Genomic DNA, 21,113 nt, shown 5'->3' with positions numbered 1-21,113 from the left:
GCAGAACAGATTTATCTCTCCACACTACCAGACAATTTCATTACAAAATCTTCAAATTGTCCTTTAAATATCAAATATGCAGGAAACAGACTGGGTGTAAAAGATCAAGGTGATTTATTCAGCATTTGTCAGGAACATTAAACTCTAATCATGGGCTGTAAACATCAGCAGAATGAAGCCAGACCAGGACAATGACCATGGTCAAATCCTGGATATCATCAGCAGCAACGATAGGAGAATCCAGCTCCTTATAGTCACTCATCGACTCACTGGTGATTCTGCAGACTGGATGACCTTCTGAGCCCTTCCCACACTCACAGCCGGTGAATGGCACCATCGCAGTGTGAACTGGTGATTCCACAGTCTAGATTGCTGGCTGAACCCCTTCCACAGTACAGCAGAATGGTCATTCCATAGGGTGAGTTTGCTGGTGAATATGCAGTCTGTTTGAGTGGGTAAATCCTTTCCCACACTCACAGCAGGTGAGCAGCCTCTCCCCAGTGTGAACTCGCTGGTGTGTTTTTAGGTGGACTGACTGGGTGAACCGCTTCCCACACACAGAGCAGGTGAATGGCTTCTCTCCAGTGTGAACCCGCTGGTGTTTCTGCAGCCCAATTGACCGATTGAATCCTTTCCCACACCTAGAACAGGTGAACAATCTCTCCTCAGTGTGATTGCACCAGTGAATCAGCAGGTGAGATGACTGAATGAATCCCTTCCCACACTGAGAGCAGGTGAACGGCCTCTCCCCAGTGTGAACTCGCTGGTGTATAACCAGGCTGTCTGACCGACTGAATCCCTTCCCACACTCAGAGCAGGTGAATGGTCTCTCCCCACTGTGAATTCGCTGGTGCGCCATTAATTTGTCAGACCATGTGAAACACTTCCCGCACTCAAGGCAGATAAATGGTTTCTCTCCAGTGTGAACTCGCTGGTGTATCACCAGGCTTCCTGACCGAATGAATGCCTTCCCACACTCCGACCATTTGAATGGCTTCTCCCCAGGGTGAACTCACTGATGATTCCGCAGACTAGCTGGGTGGGTGAATGCCTTCCCACACTCGGAGCAGGTGAACAGCTTTTCTCCAGTGTGAACCCACTGGTGTATCACCAGGCTGTCTGACTGACTGAATCCCTTCCCACACTCGGAGCAGGTGAACGGCTTCTCTCCTGTGTGAACCCGCTGGTGTATCACCAGGCTGTCTGACTGACTGAATCCCTTCCCACACTCGGAGCAGGTGAACGGCTTCTCTCCTGTGTGAACCCGCTGGTGTATCACCAGGCTGTCTGACTGACTGAATCCCTTCCCATACTCAGAGCATATGAACGGCTTCTCTCCTGTGTGAACTCGCTGGTGTGTTTTTAGGCTGAATGACTGTGTGAATCCTTTCCCACACACAGAGCAGGTGAACGGCTTCTCACCAGTGTGGCTTTGGCGGTGAGGTTCCAGATGGGAAGGAGAAATGAATCTTTTCCCACAGTCCTCACACTTCCATGGTTTCTCCCCAGAGTGACTGATCTCATGTCTCGTCAGTCTGGATGCTCGACTGAAGCCTTGTTCACACTCAGAACGCGTTGACCATTTCTCTCCACTGTCAGTGGAGCTTTCTGCTTCCATGTACAAAGTCTGCTGATGTTCAGATTCCAGCGGATTGGGTGACACTTGCAGGTTGTAATCTGTCGTTTGGTTTGAGCTTCCTGTCAGTGAATCCTCCATTACTGACACCCTGTGAAATTAATTTAAATGGAGTGTGAGAGAGAAAGGCAGGTTCTGAAATTTAGACAACTGTGACCACCATCAGAGCAAAGCGATGCTGAAACTGGTGGATTATTATTATACACGTAACACCAGGCTCTAGGGCAGCTTCTACCCTGCTTTTATAAGACTATTAAACAGTTCCCTGGACTGTGACCTCACAGTCTACCTTGTTGTGATCTCACACCTTATTGGTTACCTGCACTGCACTTTCGTTGCAGCTTACACTATATCACTGTTGTGTTACCTTGTTCTACCTCAATGCACTGGGCAACAAATTGATCTGTACGAACAGTATGGAAGACAAGCTTTTCACTGTACCTCAGTACATGTAACAACAATAAACCGACACCAATAACCTACAAGGCCGTGCCAGGAAGATTCTGAGGTCCAAGTATTCACCTTCTTATCAAGGGGTCCATTCATGAGTGTGATAACAGTGAGGTAGAAGCTGTTCTTGAGACTGGTGGTGAGTGCTTTCTGGCTTTAGTGTCTGCCCAAAGGAAGAGGGTGAAAAGAGAATGTTCGGGGTGGGTGGGGACTTTGATTCTGCTGGTTGCCTTACCAAGGCAGTGAGACGTGTAGACAGCGTCTGTGGAGGGGAGGCTGGTTTCTCTGATGTGCTGAGCTGTGTTCACAACTCTCTGCACTGTCACTGCTATACCAAGCCGTGAAGCATATGGACAGGCTGCTTTCTTTGATGCATCTGTCGACACTGGTGTGCATCAGGGACATGCTGAATGTCTAGCCTCCTAAGGAAGTACTGAGGAAACATGTTCTTCCTGTAGAAGTACTGCAATAAAGCTTTACTAGACCATTTCCTGGGATGGCAGAAGTGACATATGAGGAGAGATATCGACATTTAAGCCTACATTCATCCATTATTAAAAGAATGAAGTGGATTCCAGACTTCACAATGTACTTCATTACAATTTCCCACGTTATTGTATACCTACACTGCACTCTCTGTTACACTTTATTGTATACCTACACCGCACTCTCTGTTACACTTTATTGTATACCTACACCGCACTCTCTGTTACACTTTATTGTATACCTACACCGCACTCTCTGTTACACTTTATTGTATACCTACACCGCACTCTCTGTTACACTTTATTGTATACCTACACCGCACTCTCTGTTACACTTTATTGTATACCTACACCGCACTCTCTGTTACACTTTATTGTATACCTACACCGCACTCTCTCTGTACTGTTACACTTTATCCTGCATCGTTAATGATTTCCCTTGTTCTATCTCAATGACTTGCTCTGCAAGGATTAAATTCATTCGCTGTGTTGGAATTAGGAATTTGCTGTGATGTGTTGGTGAAGACCCAACAAGCAACAAACACCAACTTTCAACAATTATAAAGAATAAATACATAAAAATAAATTATATATAAACATAAAAGGGGGAAAAGATAATTACATTCGAGGTTAAGGGACAAATACGGAATAAAATGTGCATAAATAAATGTACTAGCATGTATCAACAATGTAAACAACATTATAGAAAGTGGTTTCAGATGCCTACAGTGCAATGCAGTGACAGGTAACAGATAGAGTGGAGGGAGTGTGACTTGGATTGCTGATCCGATTAACTGTCATGACGAGCTTTTCACAATGGGTTCTCGATTGGAGCCAAAACGGCTGCAAACATTTTGCCAAGCTTGGCCATGAATCACGCTTCGAAGCTTTTCACTGTATCTCGGTAATATACCAATTCCAATACTTGTGCTTCAGTTGAGCAGAGAGCGTGGTGCAGGGTCAAAGCTTCATACGTGGTGATTTCAAGATTCAAAAGTCTTCTTTACCTCTCCTTACGAGATCTCTCTCTCCAATTCCGGCTCAATCTCTGTCCACAAGTAAACTCTCTGGCCCATTTTCTTGACCATCCCATCCATCTGCCATTTCCCACAGCTTTCTTACTGATCATTAAGTCACTGAGATGGTCATTTCTGATTGTTTCCTTGGTTCACTCTTCTCCCATGTTTCCCCTTTCTCCTCTGTATAAGACTTATCCCCCATGTGTCCACCCTCATATCATGCAGACGTGCCCATGGCTACTGATCTGCGAAGTCACAGCCAGCCAATATCTCTCATCACTGAACCCATCAAGATCATTTCCCCATCTCACTCTCTAACCCTGTTGTCCACTGTTCTTTTTGGGGGTTTCTGAGGTATGTGTCAATTCACCTTTTCACCCGTTAAGTCTAAAATAGTGTAATATTGACCCCCGATAACTTTTTATTCAAAGCCACCTGTAGGAGCCATGTATCTGTTCTTTATCTGCATTTTATCAGACAATAGACAAAAGGTGCAGGAGTAGGCCATTCAGCCCTTCGAGCCAGCACCGCCATTCACTGTGATCATGGCTGATCATCCACAATCAGTACCCCGTTCCTGCCTTCTCCCTATATCCCTTCACTCCGCTATCTTTAAGAGCTCTATCTAACTCTTTTTTGAAAGAATCCAGAGAATTGGCCTCCACTGCCTTCTGAGGCAGAGCACTCCACAGAACCACAACCCTCTGTGTGAAAAGGTTTTTCCTCAACTCCGTTCTAAATAGCCTACCTCTTATTTTCAAATTGTGTCCTCTGGTTCTGGACTCCCCCAACATCGGGAACATGTTTCCTGCCTCTAGCGTGACCAATCCCTTAATAATCTTATATGTTTCAATCAGATCCCCTCTCATCCTTCTAAATTCCAGTGTATACAAGCCCAGTCGCTCCAATCTTTCAACATATGACAGTCCCGCCATCCCGGGAATTAACCTCGTGGACCTACGCTGCACTCCCTCAATAGCAAGAATGTCCTTCCTCAAATTTGGAGACCAAAACTGCACACAATTCTGTGTTTATTGTGGTAACTAGTCACATGAATGGGGGTGTACTAAAGCAAAGGAAAGAAGTCACAAGTTCATGCTTTGATCAGTGCACTTGGAAGCTGAGGGCCAACGGAGGTCATATCTTTTGCCGAACACTCACCTTATACTTGAGTATGCTTAAGTTTCATTGCTTCAGGATTGTACATTTGCTAATTGCTTATAAAGGATTGAAAATAACACTATTTGTAAATAGCACTATTCTTTGCATTTCTGGTTAGATGCTAACTGCATTTCATTGGCTTTGTATCTGTACTCGGCACAATGACAATAAAGTTGAATCTAATCTAATCTAACCTAAATGCATATCCTCGACTTTTACAGCAACCATTTTTGGAGTGAGGGCATGTGTAACAAATCTGTAGGGTCACCGGCAGCAGCGATTGTTCTGGTTTTGGCTGCAACACTACCAAAGACCTGACACTTTCCAGTGTCTAAACCATGGTGAACAAAGCACAGTGTATTTCATTATCTGTGGGTCTGCAATCTTTGCAGGACGACTCGTGGCTTTAGTGACCCAGATAACTTTGGATCTGTTGGTGTGTCCGGTGAGATTCCCCAGCCGCTCATTCTCCCTGCTTGTCTTCCTCTCTCGAGCAGAGTCTGCTGGAGTGCCTGAAACCTACGTTACTGTACAGATCTCTCCCTAGGGCTCGTCGTCTATTTCTTCTCTTGGCTGCATTACTCTGGAACAGGAGTACATCCAATCAAAGGCTTCCAGCTTTTCCCAAAGTCCAATTATAGGAAAACAAATTCCCTGCTGCCCCCCCAACAACACCTTCCCAGCTGACCCAGTTAAGCCCCACAACACCAACCTCATCTGTTCTATCCAGCTGACCCAGTTAAACCCCACAATCCTGACTTCATCTGTTCTATCCAGCCCTAATGGTGTGCACAGTCTGGTTGGGACACACTGTCCTTGGTCATCAGTATTCCAAGGGGGAGGGGTAGATACAGGGATACAGAGCAAACCTCACCAACTCACCTTAACCTTAACACTATCCTTGGTCATCAGTATTCAAACTTTACAACTCACCCCTTGGAGGGTCAGACACCCTGAGCCAATAGGCTGGTCCTGGACCTATTTCCTGGCATAATTTATATATTACTATTTAACTATTTATGGTTTTATTGCTATTTAATTATTTATGGTGCAACTGTAACGAAAACCAATTTCCCCCCGGGATCAATAAAGTATGACTATGACTATGACTATTCCAAAGGGGAGGTGGGGGTAGATACAGGGATGCAGAGCAAGTTTAACCAAGTTTACCATCTTGTCTCTCGGAATTCCACAGGTCTTTGACCTGAAACACAAACTCCAACACAGATGCTGACTGACTAATAATCATTTCTAGCACTTCCTGTTTCTCCGGGTTGCTCTCCGGTCTCCAGACCAGACAGGAACCTCGTGGTCTGCTACCGGTGCCTCTATTATTTTATCAGGGCAGACTCAGCACCTCTGTCCATCACATCCATTTCAAATCTGTGGACCGACAGAATCTCACAACAGGGATGGAAGTGCAAACAAATATCAGACACTTGTGGGGAGACACAGCACAGGACTTTTAGCCCAATGAATCCTTGCCAACCATCAGCACCATGTACTTTGAAACTACAATGTGCAATCACGAGGAAGGCCCACTACAATCTTTGCTCCCATAGAAGGGAAGGAGGTTTGACTTGTCACCAAACACTCAAACAAACTCCGACAGATGCGCTGTTGGAAGTATTGCGACTGGTTACATCTGTGTCTGGGATGGCCGTCTGAGTGCACAGGAATGTAAGAGACGGCTGAGAGCAGTGGACTCACCCAATACATCAGGGGCACACCCCATGATAGTGTCTACGTGGGGCTGAGTGGCAGTGTAGCAGTTAACACCATGTTCTACAGCACTGTCAGTAAGATCGCGGCTCGATCCGCACCGCTGTCTGTAAGGAGTTTATCTGTTCTACCGTTACGGCCTGGGTTTTCCTCCTGATGCTCTAGTTTCCTCCCACACTCCAAAGTTGTACATTTCGGTTTAGTAAGTTTTGGGCATGCTATGTCAGTGCTGGAAGCACGGCAATTTGCACAATGCTTGCTGATTTGATTAAAACGATGCATTTCACTGGATGTTTCAATGTATATGAGACATAAAGCTAACCTTTACCTTATCTTAACCTTTCACGAAGTGCTGCTTCAGGAAATGAATCTGTAGATGGTCCATTGAGAGGAGGGGCTGTACTGGACCTGGCCTAGGGTCCTGAGCCTGGCCAGGTGACTGCCTTTCAGTTAGGGTGCAGTGACCAGAACTCCGCAACTTTTAGGATAGCTAAAGATGACACATATGGTCTTTGTGGGAGAGTCTTAAATTGGGATAGGGCAAATCAAGAGGGCATTAGGCTGGCAAGTCCACATCAGACATGCGGAGGGTGCTTAAAGATCAATTGCACAGTGTACAGGAAAAGTATGTTCCCGTTAGGAGGAAGGACAGAGGTGGAAAGATAAGAGAACCTTGGATGTCCAGAGAGGTGATGAATTCAGACAAGAAGAAAAAGGAAAAGTATGTTAAGATTTGGAAGTTAGGATCAAATGAAGCATATAAGGGTACAAAGAAGCCACAAAAGAACTAAAGAGGGGAATTAGGAAAGCTAGAAGAGGCCATCAAAAGTCCTTGAAGAAGATGAAGGTGAATCCCAAAGCATTCTACGCATACATCAAGAGCAAGAGGGAAATTCGGGAGAGGGTGGAATTACTCAAAGCTAAAGGGGAGAGCATTTGCTTGGATGCAGAGAATGTGAGTGAAGTACTTAATGAGAACTTTGCTTCAGTATTTTTCAAGGAAAAGGATATGAAGGACCAGGAGATCAGTGCTGAGTATATAAATATGTTAGGGCATATAGAGGTCAGGAGGAGGAAGTGTTGGGTTCCTAATGAGTATTAAGGTGGATAAATCCCCAGGGCCTGATGGGATTTACCCCAGGTTATTGAAGGAGGCTAGAGACGAGATTGCTAGGCCCTTGACCAGTATCTTTGTGTCCTCTCTAGGCACAGGCAAGGTCCTCGAGGACTGGTGAATGGTAGTGTTGTACCTCTGTTTAAGAAAGGAAGAAGGGAAACTCCTGGGAGCTATAACCTGTGAGTCTCACACCACTTGTACAGAATTTGCTGGAGAAGTTTTTAGAGAGAGAATATTTGGCATATTTGGAAACCCATGCCCTAATTAGAGAGGCAAACTGCAGATGCTGGAATTTCAAGCAACACACATCAAAGTTGCTGGTGAATGCAGCAGGCCAGGCAGCATCTCTAGGAAGAGGTACAGTCGACATTTCGGGCCGACACCCTTCGTCAGGACTCCTTCTGACTAAGGGTCTTGGCCCAAAACGTTGACTGTACCTCTTCCTAGAGATGCTGCCTGGCCTGCTGTGTTCACCAGCAATTTTTACGCGTGTTGCCCTAATTAGAGAGACAGCCAGCAAGGCTTTGTGCAAAGCAGGTCGCATCTTACCAACTTGATTGAGTTCTTTGATAATATGATGAGAGACTGATGAGGGTAGTGGGTGTTACCTAGGGTGTTAGTAGGGCATTTGACAAAGTCCTTCATGGGAGGGTAATCCAGAAGATTAAGGTGCATGGGGTCAGTGCTGAATTGGCTGTTTGGATTCAGAACTGGTGTGCGCATAGAAGACAGAGGGATCGTGGTTGATGAGTCTTATTCAAGGTCTGTAATTCCACGGTGGTGTTCCACAGGAATCTGTGCTGGGACCTCTGCTGTTTGTAATATACATAAATGATCTGGATGAAAATGTAGGCAGGTGGGTTAGTAAGTTTGCAGATGATACCAAGATTGGTGGAGTTGTGGATAGTGTAGAAGACTGGCAAAGAATACAGCATGATATAGATCAGTTGCAGATATGGGCAGAGAAATGGCAGATGGAGTTTAACCCAGATAAATGTGAGGTGTTGCACCTCAGTAGGGCAAATGCATGGGGACAGTACACTGTTAAGGGCAAGACTCCTAACAGTGTTGCTGAGCAGAGAGATCTTGGGATCCAAGTCCACTGATCCTTGAAAGTGGCTACACAGGTCGATAAAGTGGTTAAGAAGGCTCGTGGAATGCTTGCGTTTATTAATCGAGACAGTGAATTCAAAAGTCATAAGGTTATTTTGCACCTTTCTAAAAGTCTAGTTAGGCCACACCTGGAGTACCTCATACAATTCTGGTTGCTCCACTATAGGAAGGATGTTGAGGCTTTGGAGAGGGCGCAGAACAGGTTTACCAGCATGCTGTTTGGTTTAGGGGCCATGTGCTGTCACGAGAGGCCTGATGGACATGGGTTGTTTTCTGTGGATGTCAGAGGCCGAGGGGAGATCTGGTAGAGGTTTATAAGATTCTGAGAGGCATTGATAGAGTACACAAGGAGTATCTGCTTCCCAGGGTAGAAATGTCTAATTCCAGAGGGTATACATTGAAGGTGAGAGAAGGTAGTTTCAAGGGGGATGAGAGGGGCAAGTTTTTTACTCAGTGGATGGCACCTGGAATACACTGCCTGGTATGGTGGTAGGGGCAAATACATTAGTTGCTTTTCAAGTCAAGTCACTTTTTATTGTCATTTTGACCATAACTGCTGGTACAGTACACAGTAAAAACGAGACAACGTTTTTCAGGACCATGGTGCTACATGAAACAATATAAAAACTACATTGAACTACGTAAAATGACACTACACTAGACAACAGACCTACCCGGGACTGCATAAAGTACACAGAACAGTGCAGGCACTACAATAGATAATAAACAAGACAATAGGCACAGCAGAGGGCAGTAGGTTGGTAGTCCGATGGCTTGAGGGGTTACATAAATAAACAGCTGAATGGCGGTGTCCAGGATCACGTCCGTTTCTGTACTCCCGCCAAGTATTTCTTTGCAGTCGGATGTAGTCCAATTTATTGTCCATTGGAGAGCAGAATGGACGGGAGAGCCAGCCGGCTAGGGCTTGCTTTTTTCCTGGCACAGACTCCTGCCCACTCGCCTCGCTTCCGCTTCCTCGCACACCGCTTACGACGTCCCCACCTCCGGCCACCGGCATCAGGCGACTCCGAGGACTGCGGGCCCGATTCCCTCAGCAAGCCGAGGTCGCGCAATCTAACCAGCAGATCTTCACGAAGGTTCATTTTTGGGCGATCTCTGTATTGTAGCAATATCTGGCGATGGTAGATAGTCACTCTGTCGTCCATTGCCCTAAACCCTAATTGTGCCTTAAAATTAAATGAAAAAACTAAATTAAAGTAGCAGCAGATCTGAAAGGCCGCTGCTGCCATGCCACGCCGCCTGCTGAGAGGCATTTGGATAGACACATGGATACAAGGAAGATGGAGGGATCTGGACATTGTGTAGGTAGGAGGGATTAGTGTTTGGCTGTTTATGATTTGCTTTTTTAGCTGGTTTGGCACCGTATTTTGGGCAAAGAACCTGCTCTGGCACTGCACTGTTCTATGTTCTGAAGTAAAATCTGTCAAAGTTCCCCACTATCCTGCCCGTGCTATTTTCTTCCAGCTACCGTCGGGTAGGAGGTACAGAAGCCTGAAGTCCCACGTCACCAGGTTCAAGAAAAGCAACTTCTCTTCAACTATTCGGTTCTTAAACCACCAGCATGACCTCAATCACTACATCTTTTACCGCTGTACCATTGAGAGCATACTCACCATCTGCATCTCAGTGTGGTATGGCAATTGTCCTGTATCGGACCGCAAAGCACTCCAGCATGTGGTGAAAACTGCCCAGCAGATTATCGGCACCCAATTGCCCACCATTGAGAACATCTACCATAAACGCTGCCTGGGCAGGGCGAAAAGCATTATCAGGGATGCATCTCACCCTAACCATGGACTTTTTACTCTCCTCCCATCCGGTAGGCGCTACAGGAGCATCCGCTCCCGCACCAGCAGGCTCAGGAAGAGCTTCTTCCCTGAGGCTGTGACCCTGCTGAACCTCACATCACAGCGCTAAGCAGTATTGCACCCATATTGTACTGTCTCAGTACTTTTATATTTGTGTGCTGTAGCACTTTTTTATTCGCAGTTATTTTGTAAACAACACTATTCTTTGCATTTCTGGTCAGATGCTAAATGCATTTCATTGGCTTTGTATCTGTACTCGGCACAATGACAATAAAGTTGAATCTAATCTCATCTAATCAGTACAACAAAACCGTGACACGCTGATCACTTTGGACTACAAAGGAGTTTCTAACCTTTGCTCCAATTGTGTTTTTGCCTGTAATAACTTGTGTATAGTTTCTGTTGAATTTGTGTTTCTGTTTGTGAGTGCTGCATATCAGATGCTCTGTGCCTGTGATAGTCGGCTTCCATTGCACTGGTGCAAATGTACAGACGCTATGGTCACTTCACCAGGTACAGGATCGGAACCCGGAGTGGAGTTCTGCTGCTGCGGCTCATCCGCTTCAAGGTTTATCAAAGATGCTCTCTTGCACGTCACTATTGTAATGTGTGGTTAGTTGAGATACTGTCGTCCTCCTATCAGCTTGAACCAGTCTGGCCATTCTCCTCCGACCTCTCTCATTAACAAGCCCACAAAACTGCTGCTCACTGGATGATTTTATTTTGTTTTTTGCACCATTCTCGGTAAACTCTAGTCCAGGGGTCTCCAATGTGAGGTCCATGGATCCCTTTCTTAAATGGTATTGGTCCATAGCATTAAAATGGTTGGGAACCCCTGCTCTAGACACTGTTGTGTGCAAAAATCCCTGGCGAACGGCAGTTTCTGAGATTCTCAAAGAACATTGTCTGGCACCAACAATCATTCCACAGCCAAAGTCACAAATCACATTCCTTTCCCATTCTGATGTTTGGTCTGAACAACAACTGAACCTCTAGACCAGGGGTTCACAACCTTTTCTAATGCCATATAGACCAATACAAATAAACAAGGCGGTCGTGGATCCCAGGTTGGGAACCCCTGTTCTAGACCATGTCTACACGCTTTAATGTGTTGAGTTGCTGCCACATGATTGGCTGATTAGATATTTGCATTAATGAGCTGGTGTACCTATTAAAGTGGCCAGTTTATGGACGTCAACAATTTGTCTCACTTGTTAAGCTTGCGGGTGACACCAAAATAGTGGTATGGTATTGAGCTGCCAGAGGCGATAGTGGGGCTGGTGGCGGTGGACAGGTTACGATTATGTTCAGAAGACATAGGGATCGGTTCATGGATAGGAAAGGTTACGAGTGATATCGGCCAAAGGACCTGACTCCGTGAGTATAACTCTCTGACACAAGCTAGGCTGCAATATTTTAAACTGCACACAAGTCAGATTTCAGAAGGAGGATTTGAGTTTTTGACCCATTCCTAAATACCATGTTTGACAGAGGTGTGTGGCATCCGTTAGTCTGGCGAGACCAGGCGCAGGCCTGGGCAAGGTTTTATGGAAGACCAGCAGTTGCCCATGCAGCAAGTCTTCCCTCTCCACGACACCTCTGTTTGATTCTAGCTTTCTAAGCTTTACATACATTTCCTTTTACTTCTTGACTAATTTCATCACCTCCCAACGTTCTTTTACCTTGTCCTTCCTTCTGACTAGAACATATCTGTCTTGTACACTGTGCAGTTGCTCTTTAAGCACCCTTCTGCATGTCTGATCTGGATTTGTTCAAAAGGAGCTGTTCCCAATTAGCTCTCCTTAGTTCCTGCACGATGGTCTCATAATTTGCCCTGCTCCAGTTTAATACTCTCTCGCGAGGCAAAGTTATTAAACTTATCCATAGCTATGCATCTTAGAAATTAGGAGCTGTGGTCAACCACAGACAGTTTGGTCACCTGGTCAAGCTCATACCCAACACCAGGGCTAGTACAGCCCCTCCTTGATAGACTATCTACATATCGATTTAACAAACCCTCCTGGATGCACCTAATAAATTCTGATCTCACTAACCACCTGCCCGTGATACACGCTCGATGTTTTAATAAAGAGCTTCTTCCCCTCCACCATCAGATTTCTGAACAGACAATGAACTCATGAACACATCAATAGTTTTGCTCCCTTTTTGCAAAATTAAGTTTATAGATATATTTCTTAATGTAATTTACAGTTGTTTACATTCCAGTGTAGTGCTGCGTAAACAACTAATTTCACGTCGTCTTAGTGAAATTAAGTTCGATTCCAGTACTTGTGCAGGACTCGGCAGGCACTACATCTGAGGTGCTGTGTACCACTAAGGTCTCATTATTCACCAAGGAATTTACTTTAAATAGAATCTTTCCCCCAAGACTCACTGTGCAGACATTTCTCCTACCAGGCAGCATCTGTAGAGGGAAAGGAATGATCGACTTTTCGTCTTGAGACTCTGCCTCCATAGGTGCTGTCTGACCAACTGAATTCTTCAACCAATTTGCTTTTTATTCACTTAAATGTCCAATGTTAGCCGTGCGTGATTTCAACAAACAGCCAAACTAGTTCTCTCTCTCCCTCTCCTCATTCAGTAATTTATCAGTTTGATGTGCTCGGTGCCTTTTATTACAATGCCGTGGAGGTATGATTGCCATGTGGTGTGATTTTTGGGTGTCATCATGCTTATGGACAAAACAGACTGAAGGATGTTTCTGAAAATGGAACCAGTCCTTTACCTGGGAGCAGCTTGCACATTGACTTCTGCATTCCCAAACACGTGATCTCCATCATCGGAAGAGTAGTGGGCGCGGGAACACACCTCCTACAGGTTACCCGCCAGAGCACACACCTTCCTCGTGTGGAATATATGTTTCCATGTTTCTAAACTATCATTTGCATGGGGTCTAAATGCTGACGCTCCCTGCCCTTGATATTTTGGGAACGTTTCACCAGAAGGATTGCAAGGATTCAAGAATCCTGAAAAATAACTAAATAAAGAATAGCAAACGTTTTAAGTCCAAGACTTACTAGTTTCTGGTTTCACAATTATCACCTGACCTGCTGACTTTTTTTCTAACATTTTCTATCCTTGATTTTAAGTTCCAGCATCTGCAGTTTGTAAAAATTTGTTTTCTATAAACAACTTGCAAAAGGATTAAAGGTAACGTAAGGAAACTCATTTTAACCCAGAGTTTAGTAAGGGCCTGGAAGCCAATGCTTGACAGAGAGAGAAAACCTCGACACATTTTCACAGTATTACACTGAAGCACTGTAATGTATAGGGAGCAGAAATAGACCAGGTCATGTTTTATAGGCCAGTTCTATATCTTGTTTTGCAAGTGATCTCATTTGAGGTGAAAAGCCACTTGTGATCTTGTCAACGGCTGCGAATAGAGGCGTCTGAGGTTACCATGAGCCAAGAAGGTGCAATATAGATTTCATTGGTCTGTGGGAAGGACAGCCAGAGAGGACAACTGCAATAGAGGAAAAATAAATGTCCACAAAGCCCGGGAAAGCTTGTGCTATGAACACAGACAGTTTTCACGAGATCCTGTACAATAACTTATTTAACATTATTACAATCATGGTGATAAAACTCATCGACCTTGGATCTGGTTGGGATTAGTGGTGCCAAGTTTTAGCTTAAAAGCTGAGCATATAACTAGGGACGCAGGGCACTGCAGATACCGGAACCTGAGGGACAAGCACTCTGCTGGAAGAACTCAGTGGGTTGAGCAGCATCCAGAAGGCAATAAGACATAGGAGCAGAATGAAACCATTCAGCCCATCAAGTCTGATTTGCCATTCAATCATGGCTGAGTTATTATTCCTCTCAACCCCATTCTCCTGCCTCCTCCCCGGAGCTCTTGATGACCTTACTAATCAAGAACCTGTCAAACTCCTTTTTAAATACACCCAACGATTTACACTCCACAATTGTCTGTGGTAATAAATCCCAACAATTCACCACCTTCCTTGGAATTTCTTTTGCCAATCCCCCTTCATTGAGGAGGAATGGCTAAAGAAACTCCTTCTCATCTCTGTATTAAAGAGGTGTCCTTGTATTCTGATGTTGAGCACTCTTATCCTAGACTCTAGACTCCCTCACTATTTTAAACACCCTCTCCAAGTTTACTCTATCGAGGCCTTTCAATATTCAGTAACTTCCTGTGGAACACCATCACGTACCATCCTCTGGAACCATTTACCACTCTCGGGATACAGGGAATTGTGCCGGACACTGGAGCAGCAAAGAAAGTGCCAGAAGAACTCAATGGGTCAGACAGCAACTATGGAGAGAAATGTTTAGTCGACATTTTACATTGATACCCTTCACCTGGTCAACCGAGTTCCTCCATCACTTTGTGCATTACTCTATTTAACACTCGCTCTGCTTTTTCTCTTTAAGTTCAAGTTTGTTGTCATTCAACTGTACACATGTATATAGTTAAATGAAACATCGTTCCTCTGGGACCAAGGTTGAAAACACAATAGATACAGTATGTCACATACAGGACAAAATAACCTTAACACAATAATACTAACAGATAATTTAAAAATTCTATAGATGTACAAGTTGATTTAAGGTGCATATACAACACATTATTACTGTTAATGGCCCCTGTCATAAATACTAGATCAGCGGTCCCCAAACACCGGGCCGCAAAGCATGTGCTACCAGGCTGCAAGGAAACAATATGATTTGGTGATATGAGTCAGCTGCACCTTTCCTCATTCCCTGTCACGCCCACTGTTGAGCTTGAACGCACGCGAGGTCATTACCCGCACGTCGTCCATGTCAACGCGCGAAGATCAACTCCTCGAGCTTGCAAATGACGGCGGGCTGAAAAGTATGTTTGACATAACATCTCTGGGGCATTCTGGATCAAAGTCAAGGCTAAATATCCTGAGATAGCCAGGAAAGCACTGAAAATGGTGCTTCCATTTCCAACATATCTCTGTAATGAGTGCAACGAAAACTAAATTGCGGAATAGACTGGACATAAGGAACCCCCTTCGAGTATCGCTGTCTCCCATCACCCCTCGATAGGACCATCTTGTTGCAGGAAAACAAGTATTCAGCCCAGGGCTCCCACTGCTTCAGCGATATTGGTGTGTTGCAATGATCTTATATGTTCATAAGTGGAAAATATATCCAAGCATTACTTAAAATGTTATGATGCTATTGACTTATAAGCAACTTATGTAACAATTACAGCATGGAAACAGGCCATCTCGGCCCTTCTAGTCCGTGCCGAACGCTACTCTCACCTAGTCCCACCGACCTGCACTCAGCCCACAACCCTCCATTCCTTTTCTGTCCATATACCTATCCAATTTTTCTTTAAATGATAATATCGAACCTGCCTCTACCACTTCTACTGGAAGTTCGTTCAACACTTACTTCAAGTTCCCCTGTCCTCCCCCGATAATTGATTTATCACTATATTCATGCGAGGAAAATATGCGCTGTGTGTTTAATATTAAATTCATCAGAGAAACCCTTTTCGAAACAAAATTGAGTGTATTAGCCACTTATCACCTATATTCCGGTGGTGATTAACACCCCCCCCCCCCCGGACAGAAACGCAAAAAACGATTTGTAGGAAAAAATCGGCACGTACACGCATGCGCACTGGTGCCCGTGCAAGGCTTCATGGTCATTGTAGTCTTTCTCGGGGTAAATACAATGTATTTGACTGCTACTCTTGTCCGTTGGCAACCCTACTACCCCCCCCCCCCACCCCCCGGGTCGGCCGGTCCGCAAGAATATTGTCCGTATTAAACCGGCCCGCAGTGCAAAACAGATTGGGGACCCCTGGTCTAGGTGGCAGGTGGGTGTTCAGAAATCTCACAGCCACTGAGCTCCTCCTGCCTTCTCCAGTACTCAATCAAACCACGGCTGATCTTGTACTTCAAAACCCTTTCCTTTGCAATGACCACGTGTCATTTGGCTCCCACATTCTCCAATTATCGACTGATCGCTGACTTGACTGTGATCAGTGACCACATCACCACAGCTCTCCTGTATTGGGATCTGCAGACATCTATAACCTCTCAATGAGGGAATTTCTTCTCACCTCTATCTGACATGGCCAAGTCCTCGTGTTGAGGATATGATCCAGTGAACCCAAACAGACCCACAACTTTTGCATCCGCAGATGCTGCCCGGCCACTGAATACTTCCAGTGCCCTGATTTTCCTTCTGTTCCAGATTCCAACATTTGCAGTCTCTTTTTGTCTCATGTCTCTCATGAAAAGTTTTTCTTTGAAGTTGAGAGGATTTAGGCCCAGTTTATTTAGTCTCTCCTCATGGGACAACCTGGCACCCCACGAAACAATCTGGTAAACCTTGCCAGGGACTAGTTCTCAGGCCTGGGAAGGTTATTAACTGAAGAAGAATAACCTGGACAGGAATCCAATGACATCAAGATAGATGGGAGGAACTTGGTGATGAAGATATTTGGCCTCCGCAACTGAATAGTGGGCAAATGTACTGTTATGGTGAAATATCAGATGATGACGACGAGGCGAACAGGAGTGAGAAAGACTGGCTGATTGAGCTAACTTGTTGATTCAGGAAAGGTAAGTCAGGAGTTCACACACTGGCCCCCATTCATTGGGGGCGGGCAGTTCACACACACCGGCCTCCATTCGGGGGGGGGGGGTGGGAGCAGTTCACACACCAGTCCCCATTCGGGGGGGGGCAGTTCACACACCAGTCCCCATTCAGGGAGGGATTTCAGACACACCAGCCCCTATTCAGGGGGGGATTTCAGACACACCAGCCCCCATTCAGTGGGGGGGGTTCACACACTGGCCCCCATTCGGGGGGGTTCACATACTGGTCCCCATTCAGGTGGGGAGTTCACACACCGGCCCCCATTCGGGGGGGGGGGGTAGTTCACACACCAGTCCCCGTCCCCGTTCAGGGACAGTGGTGAAAAGGGTGAGTAAGTCAGGTTCTGTGGTGTCAGCAACTCGGAGGATCTACTTTGAGGAGATTTGGTATGCCGCCAAAGACCGTTGCCAATTTCTATGGATGTGTGCTGATGAGCATTCTGATTGGTTGCATCCTGCCAGTTTGGTGCGGAAGCCTCAAAGCACAGGACTACTAGAGACTGCCGAGGATTGTAAACTCTGCCAGAAAAGACAAGGGCACCACTCTCATCACCATCAGGGAAGAAGTGTTACCTCAACAAGGGGGCTTGATGACTTTCATCATCCATGACATGCTCACTTCTCAACACAGCTATTCAGGATGGGGTACAGGAGACTGGAGATCTGCACTTAATGGTTCAGAAATAGCCTCTTCTCCTCCATGATCAGATTTATTTTCCTTTTTGCACTATTTAGAGTAATTTGCATGGTTTTGCACCAGATCACTGCCACAAAACAGCAAATTTTATGTCACACAAGGCATTAATGATAAACATGATTCTCACTTTGAAACATTTGGCAAATGGTTTTCAATGTGGGAAAGTGCACGGCCATGTACTTCTACAGGTATACTGCGGAGAGCATCTTAACTGGTTGCATCGATGTCCCTAATGCACAGGAGGTTGTAGACAAATGGTCCATGAACGCTACCTTTACTCTCCCAGATGAGCTAAATCTCGATTCGATGTCGCCAACACTGAGCCCGAGAGAAACCGCAAAGCGACATGCACTTTGTCATCTCTGAGGCTGAAATACACGGGTCTTTCCAATGAGTGGACAGCCGCAAGGCTGCAGGACCGGACAGCATCCCAGGGCAGGTACTCAGAATGTGCGCGGCTCAACTGGTGGGTGTGGTTACAAACATTTTACATCTTTCCCTCTCCCAGTGTAGAGTGCCCTCCTGCTTGAAACCATCCACCACTGTCCCTGTACCTAAAGAGACCAAGGTAACATGTCTGAACGACTGGCGTTCTGTCGCACTCACCTCAATAATAAGCAAATGCTTTGAGAGGCTGGTCCAGGACTACATCTGCAGCTTGCTACCACCCACACTGGACCCCCTACAATTCACCTACCGACACAACCAATTGATGGATGACACAACAGCCATAGCTGTACATACCATCCTTACACATCTGGAGAAGAAGGATGCTTATGTGAGAATGCTGTTCTTGGACTACAGTTCAGCATTCAACACCATAATTTCCTCCAGGCTCGACAAGAAGCTCAGAGACCTCAGCCCTCACCTGCCTTGTGTAGCTGGATCCTGGCCTTCCTGTCAGATTGCAGGCAGGTAGTAAGAATAGGCTCCCTCACCTCTGCCCCTCTGACCCTCAACACAGGTGATCCACAGGGCTGTGTACTAAGCCCCCTCCTTTACTCTCTGTATACCCATGACTGTGTTGCCACCCACAGCTCCAATTTGCTAATTAAAGTTGCTGATGACACTACACTCATTGGCCTAATCTCAAATAATAATGAGGCAGCCTACAGAGAAGAAATCATCACCCTGACACAGTGCTGTCAAGGAAACAACTCTCCCTCAATGTCACAAAAACAAAGGAGCTGGTTGTGGACTACAGGAGGAACAGGGACAGGCTCACCCCTACCAATGGATCTGGGGTTGAGAGGGTGAACAGCTTTAAGTTCCTCAGCATACAGATCACCGAGAATCTCACGTGGTCTCCACATACCGGTTGCATGGTGAAAAAGGCACTTCTTTCACCTCAGACTGTTGAAGAAGTTTGGTGTGGGCCTCCAAATCCTGAGAACTTTCTACAGGGGCACAACTGAGAGCATCCTGACTGGCTGCATCACTGCCTGGTATGGGAACTGTACCTCCCTCAATCGCAGGAAACAGAGCGGTGTGGACAGCCCAGCACCCAGCGATGTGAACTTCCCACTATTCAAGGCACTTACAAAGACAGGTGTGTAAAAAGGGCCCGAAGGATCATTAGGGACCTGAGTCACCCCAAACACAAACAAATACCATCTGGGAAATGGTATCGCAGCACAAATGGCAGGACCAATAGACTCCAGGACAGACTGATTAATTCACACTGTTACAATTGTATTTCTATGCTATATTGACTGTCCTGTTGTACATACTATTTATTATAAATTACTATAAATTGCACATTGCACATTTAGACGGAGATGTAAAGATTTTTTCTCCTCGAGTATATGAAGGATGTAAGAAATGAAGTCAATTCAATACATAGAAGAATAGGAATTTATTTTGTAATTTGTTAATGTATACTACTTTCTGTGTTGTTTGTGTAGTTGTACATTTTGGTCTGGAGGAACATTGTTTCCCTTGGCAGTATACACTTGAATGACAATAAAGTTGAACTTGAGGTTCAAGATTATCCCGGGCCATTCACATGCTTTAACATCCCATCTGTCCAGGCCAATGTTTCCCCTTCAAACGCTATCAGGAAAACAGATGGTCAGGCCACCCCTCACCCTGGTCCCTGTGACATCTTGCTATGCACAAATTGGCCTTTGCGCTTCCCACATTCCACCAGTAACTGCCCTTCAAAGCTCCTTCATTGTCTGTAAACCACATGGACTGCCTCTTGAACGTAGAACAGTACAGCACAGGAACATGCCCTTTGTCTCAATGTTGTGCGGAACCAGTTAAATTAGTAAGCAAACGGCAAACTAATCTCTCCTGCCTACACACAACGTCCATGTCCTTCCATTTGCTTCATATTCATGTGCCTACCTTTCAGCCGCGGTTGGCAGCTCAGTTAGAAGGAAGAGTCTGATCTCAAACCTCCACTACCTTGTGGCCAAACCTATCCATTGGGAAGACGTTGTGAGTAAACTTTGAGGAAAATTCCAAGATTGGACTCCTAAGGCAGTCCTACGTTGAAGTTGACATTGATTGGCAACTCCTGCAATGCTGCTGCTGCCAAACTGTATCAGGCTCTGCCGGTTCTTTGGATTCATCAGCTGTGTGGAGAAGGGAAGCTTTGCTTGCTCTCCATATCATACTAACCCGGCTTGCGTATCAGCTGATGGTGCTACTTAGGACACAACATCCTTGTGCCTATCTGAATCTCTCTTAAAAATCTCTAGTGTTTTTGCCTCTATGACCATCTGGGACAGGGCATTCCAAGCACCCACCACTCTGAGTGTAAAAAAAAATTGTCCTTCACATCTCTTTTGAAATTACCCCCTCTCGCCTTAATGGATGCCTTCTGGTATTAGACATTTGAGTCTTTGGAAAGAGCTATCATCTGTCTACTCTGCCTATGACTCTCATAAATCTCTATCAGATCTCCCCTCAGCCTCAGCTGCTCCAGAGGAATCAACCCAGGCCTGTCCAACCTCTCGTTATAGTACATGACCTCTAATCCAGGTAACATCCTGGTAAACCTCATCTGCCCTCTCTCCAAAGCCTCAACAACGAACACCACCCCCTGTCTTCTATGGGGAAGCCAGTTCTGGATCCAAACAGCAAATTCACCACTGATCACCTGTATCTTGCTTTCTGGATGAGCCTCCCATGATAGACCTTGTCAAAAGCCTTAATAAAATCCATGTAGAAAACATTTGGAGCTCTGCCTTCATCAACCACCCTTAACCACCTCCTCAAAAAGCTCAGTCAAGTTAGTAAGACATG

At 45.5% G+C, this 21,113-nt stretch overlaps 1 protein-coding gene across 1 annotated transcript in view; it reads right to left on the bottom strand.

Moving 5' to 3' along the window:
• Nucleotides 1-406: 406 nt before the first annotated feature.
• The window catches only part of LOC140203676 (uncharacterized), a 179,094-nt gene continuing 158,387 nt past the window's right edge, over nt 407-21,113 (bottom strand). The window contains 2 exon segments of the mRNA XM_072269724.1: nt 407-1,347; nt 1,432-1,554. Coding sequence (XP_072125825.1) covers nt 407-1,347; nt 1,432-1,554 — 1,064 coding nt within the window.

The sequence above is a fragment of the Mobula birostris genome, chromosome 10 (genome assembly GCF_030028105.1).
Source record: "Mobula birostris isolate sMobBir1 chromosome 10, sMobBir1.hap1, whole genome shotgun sequence".
Classification (NCBI taxonomy): domain Eukaryota; kingdom Metazoa; phylum Chordata; class Chondrichthyes; order Myliobatiformes; family Myliobatidae; genus Mobula; species Mobula birostris.
The sequence above is the reverse complement of the archived record's forward strand: the minus strand, read 5'-3'. Positions and strand labels throughout refer to the sequence as shown.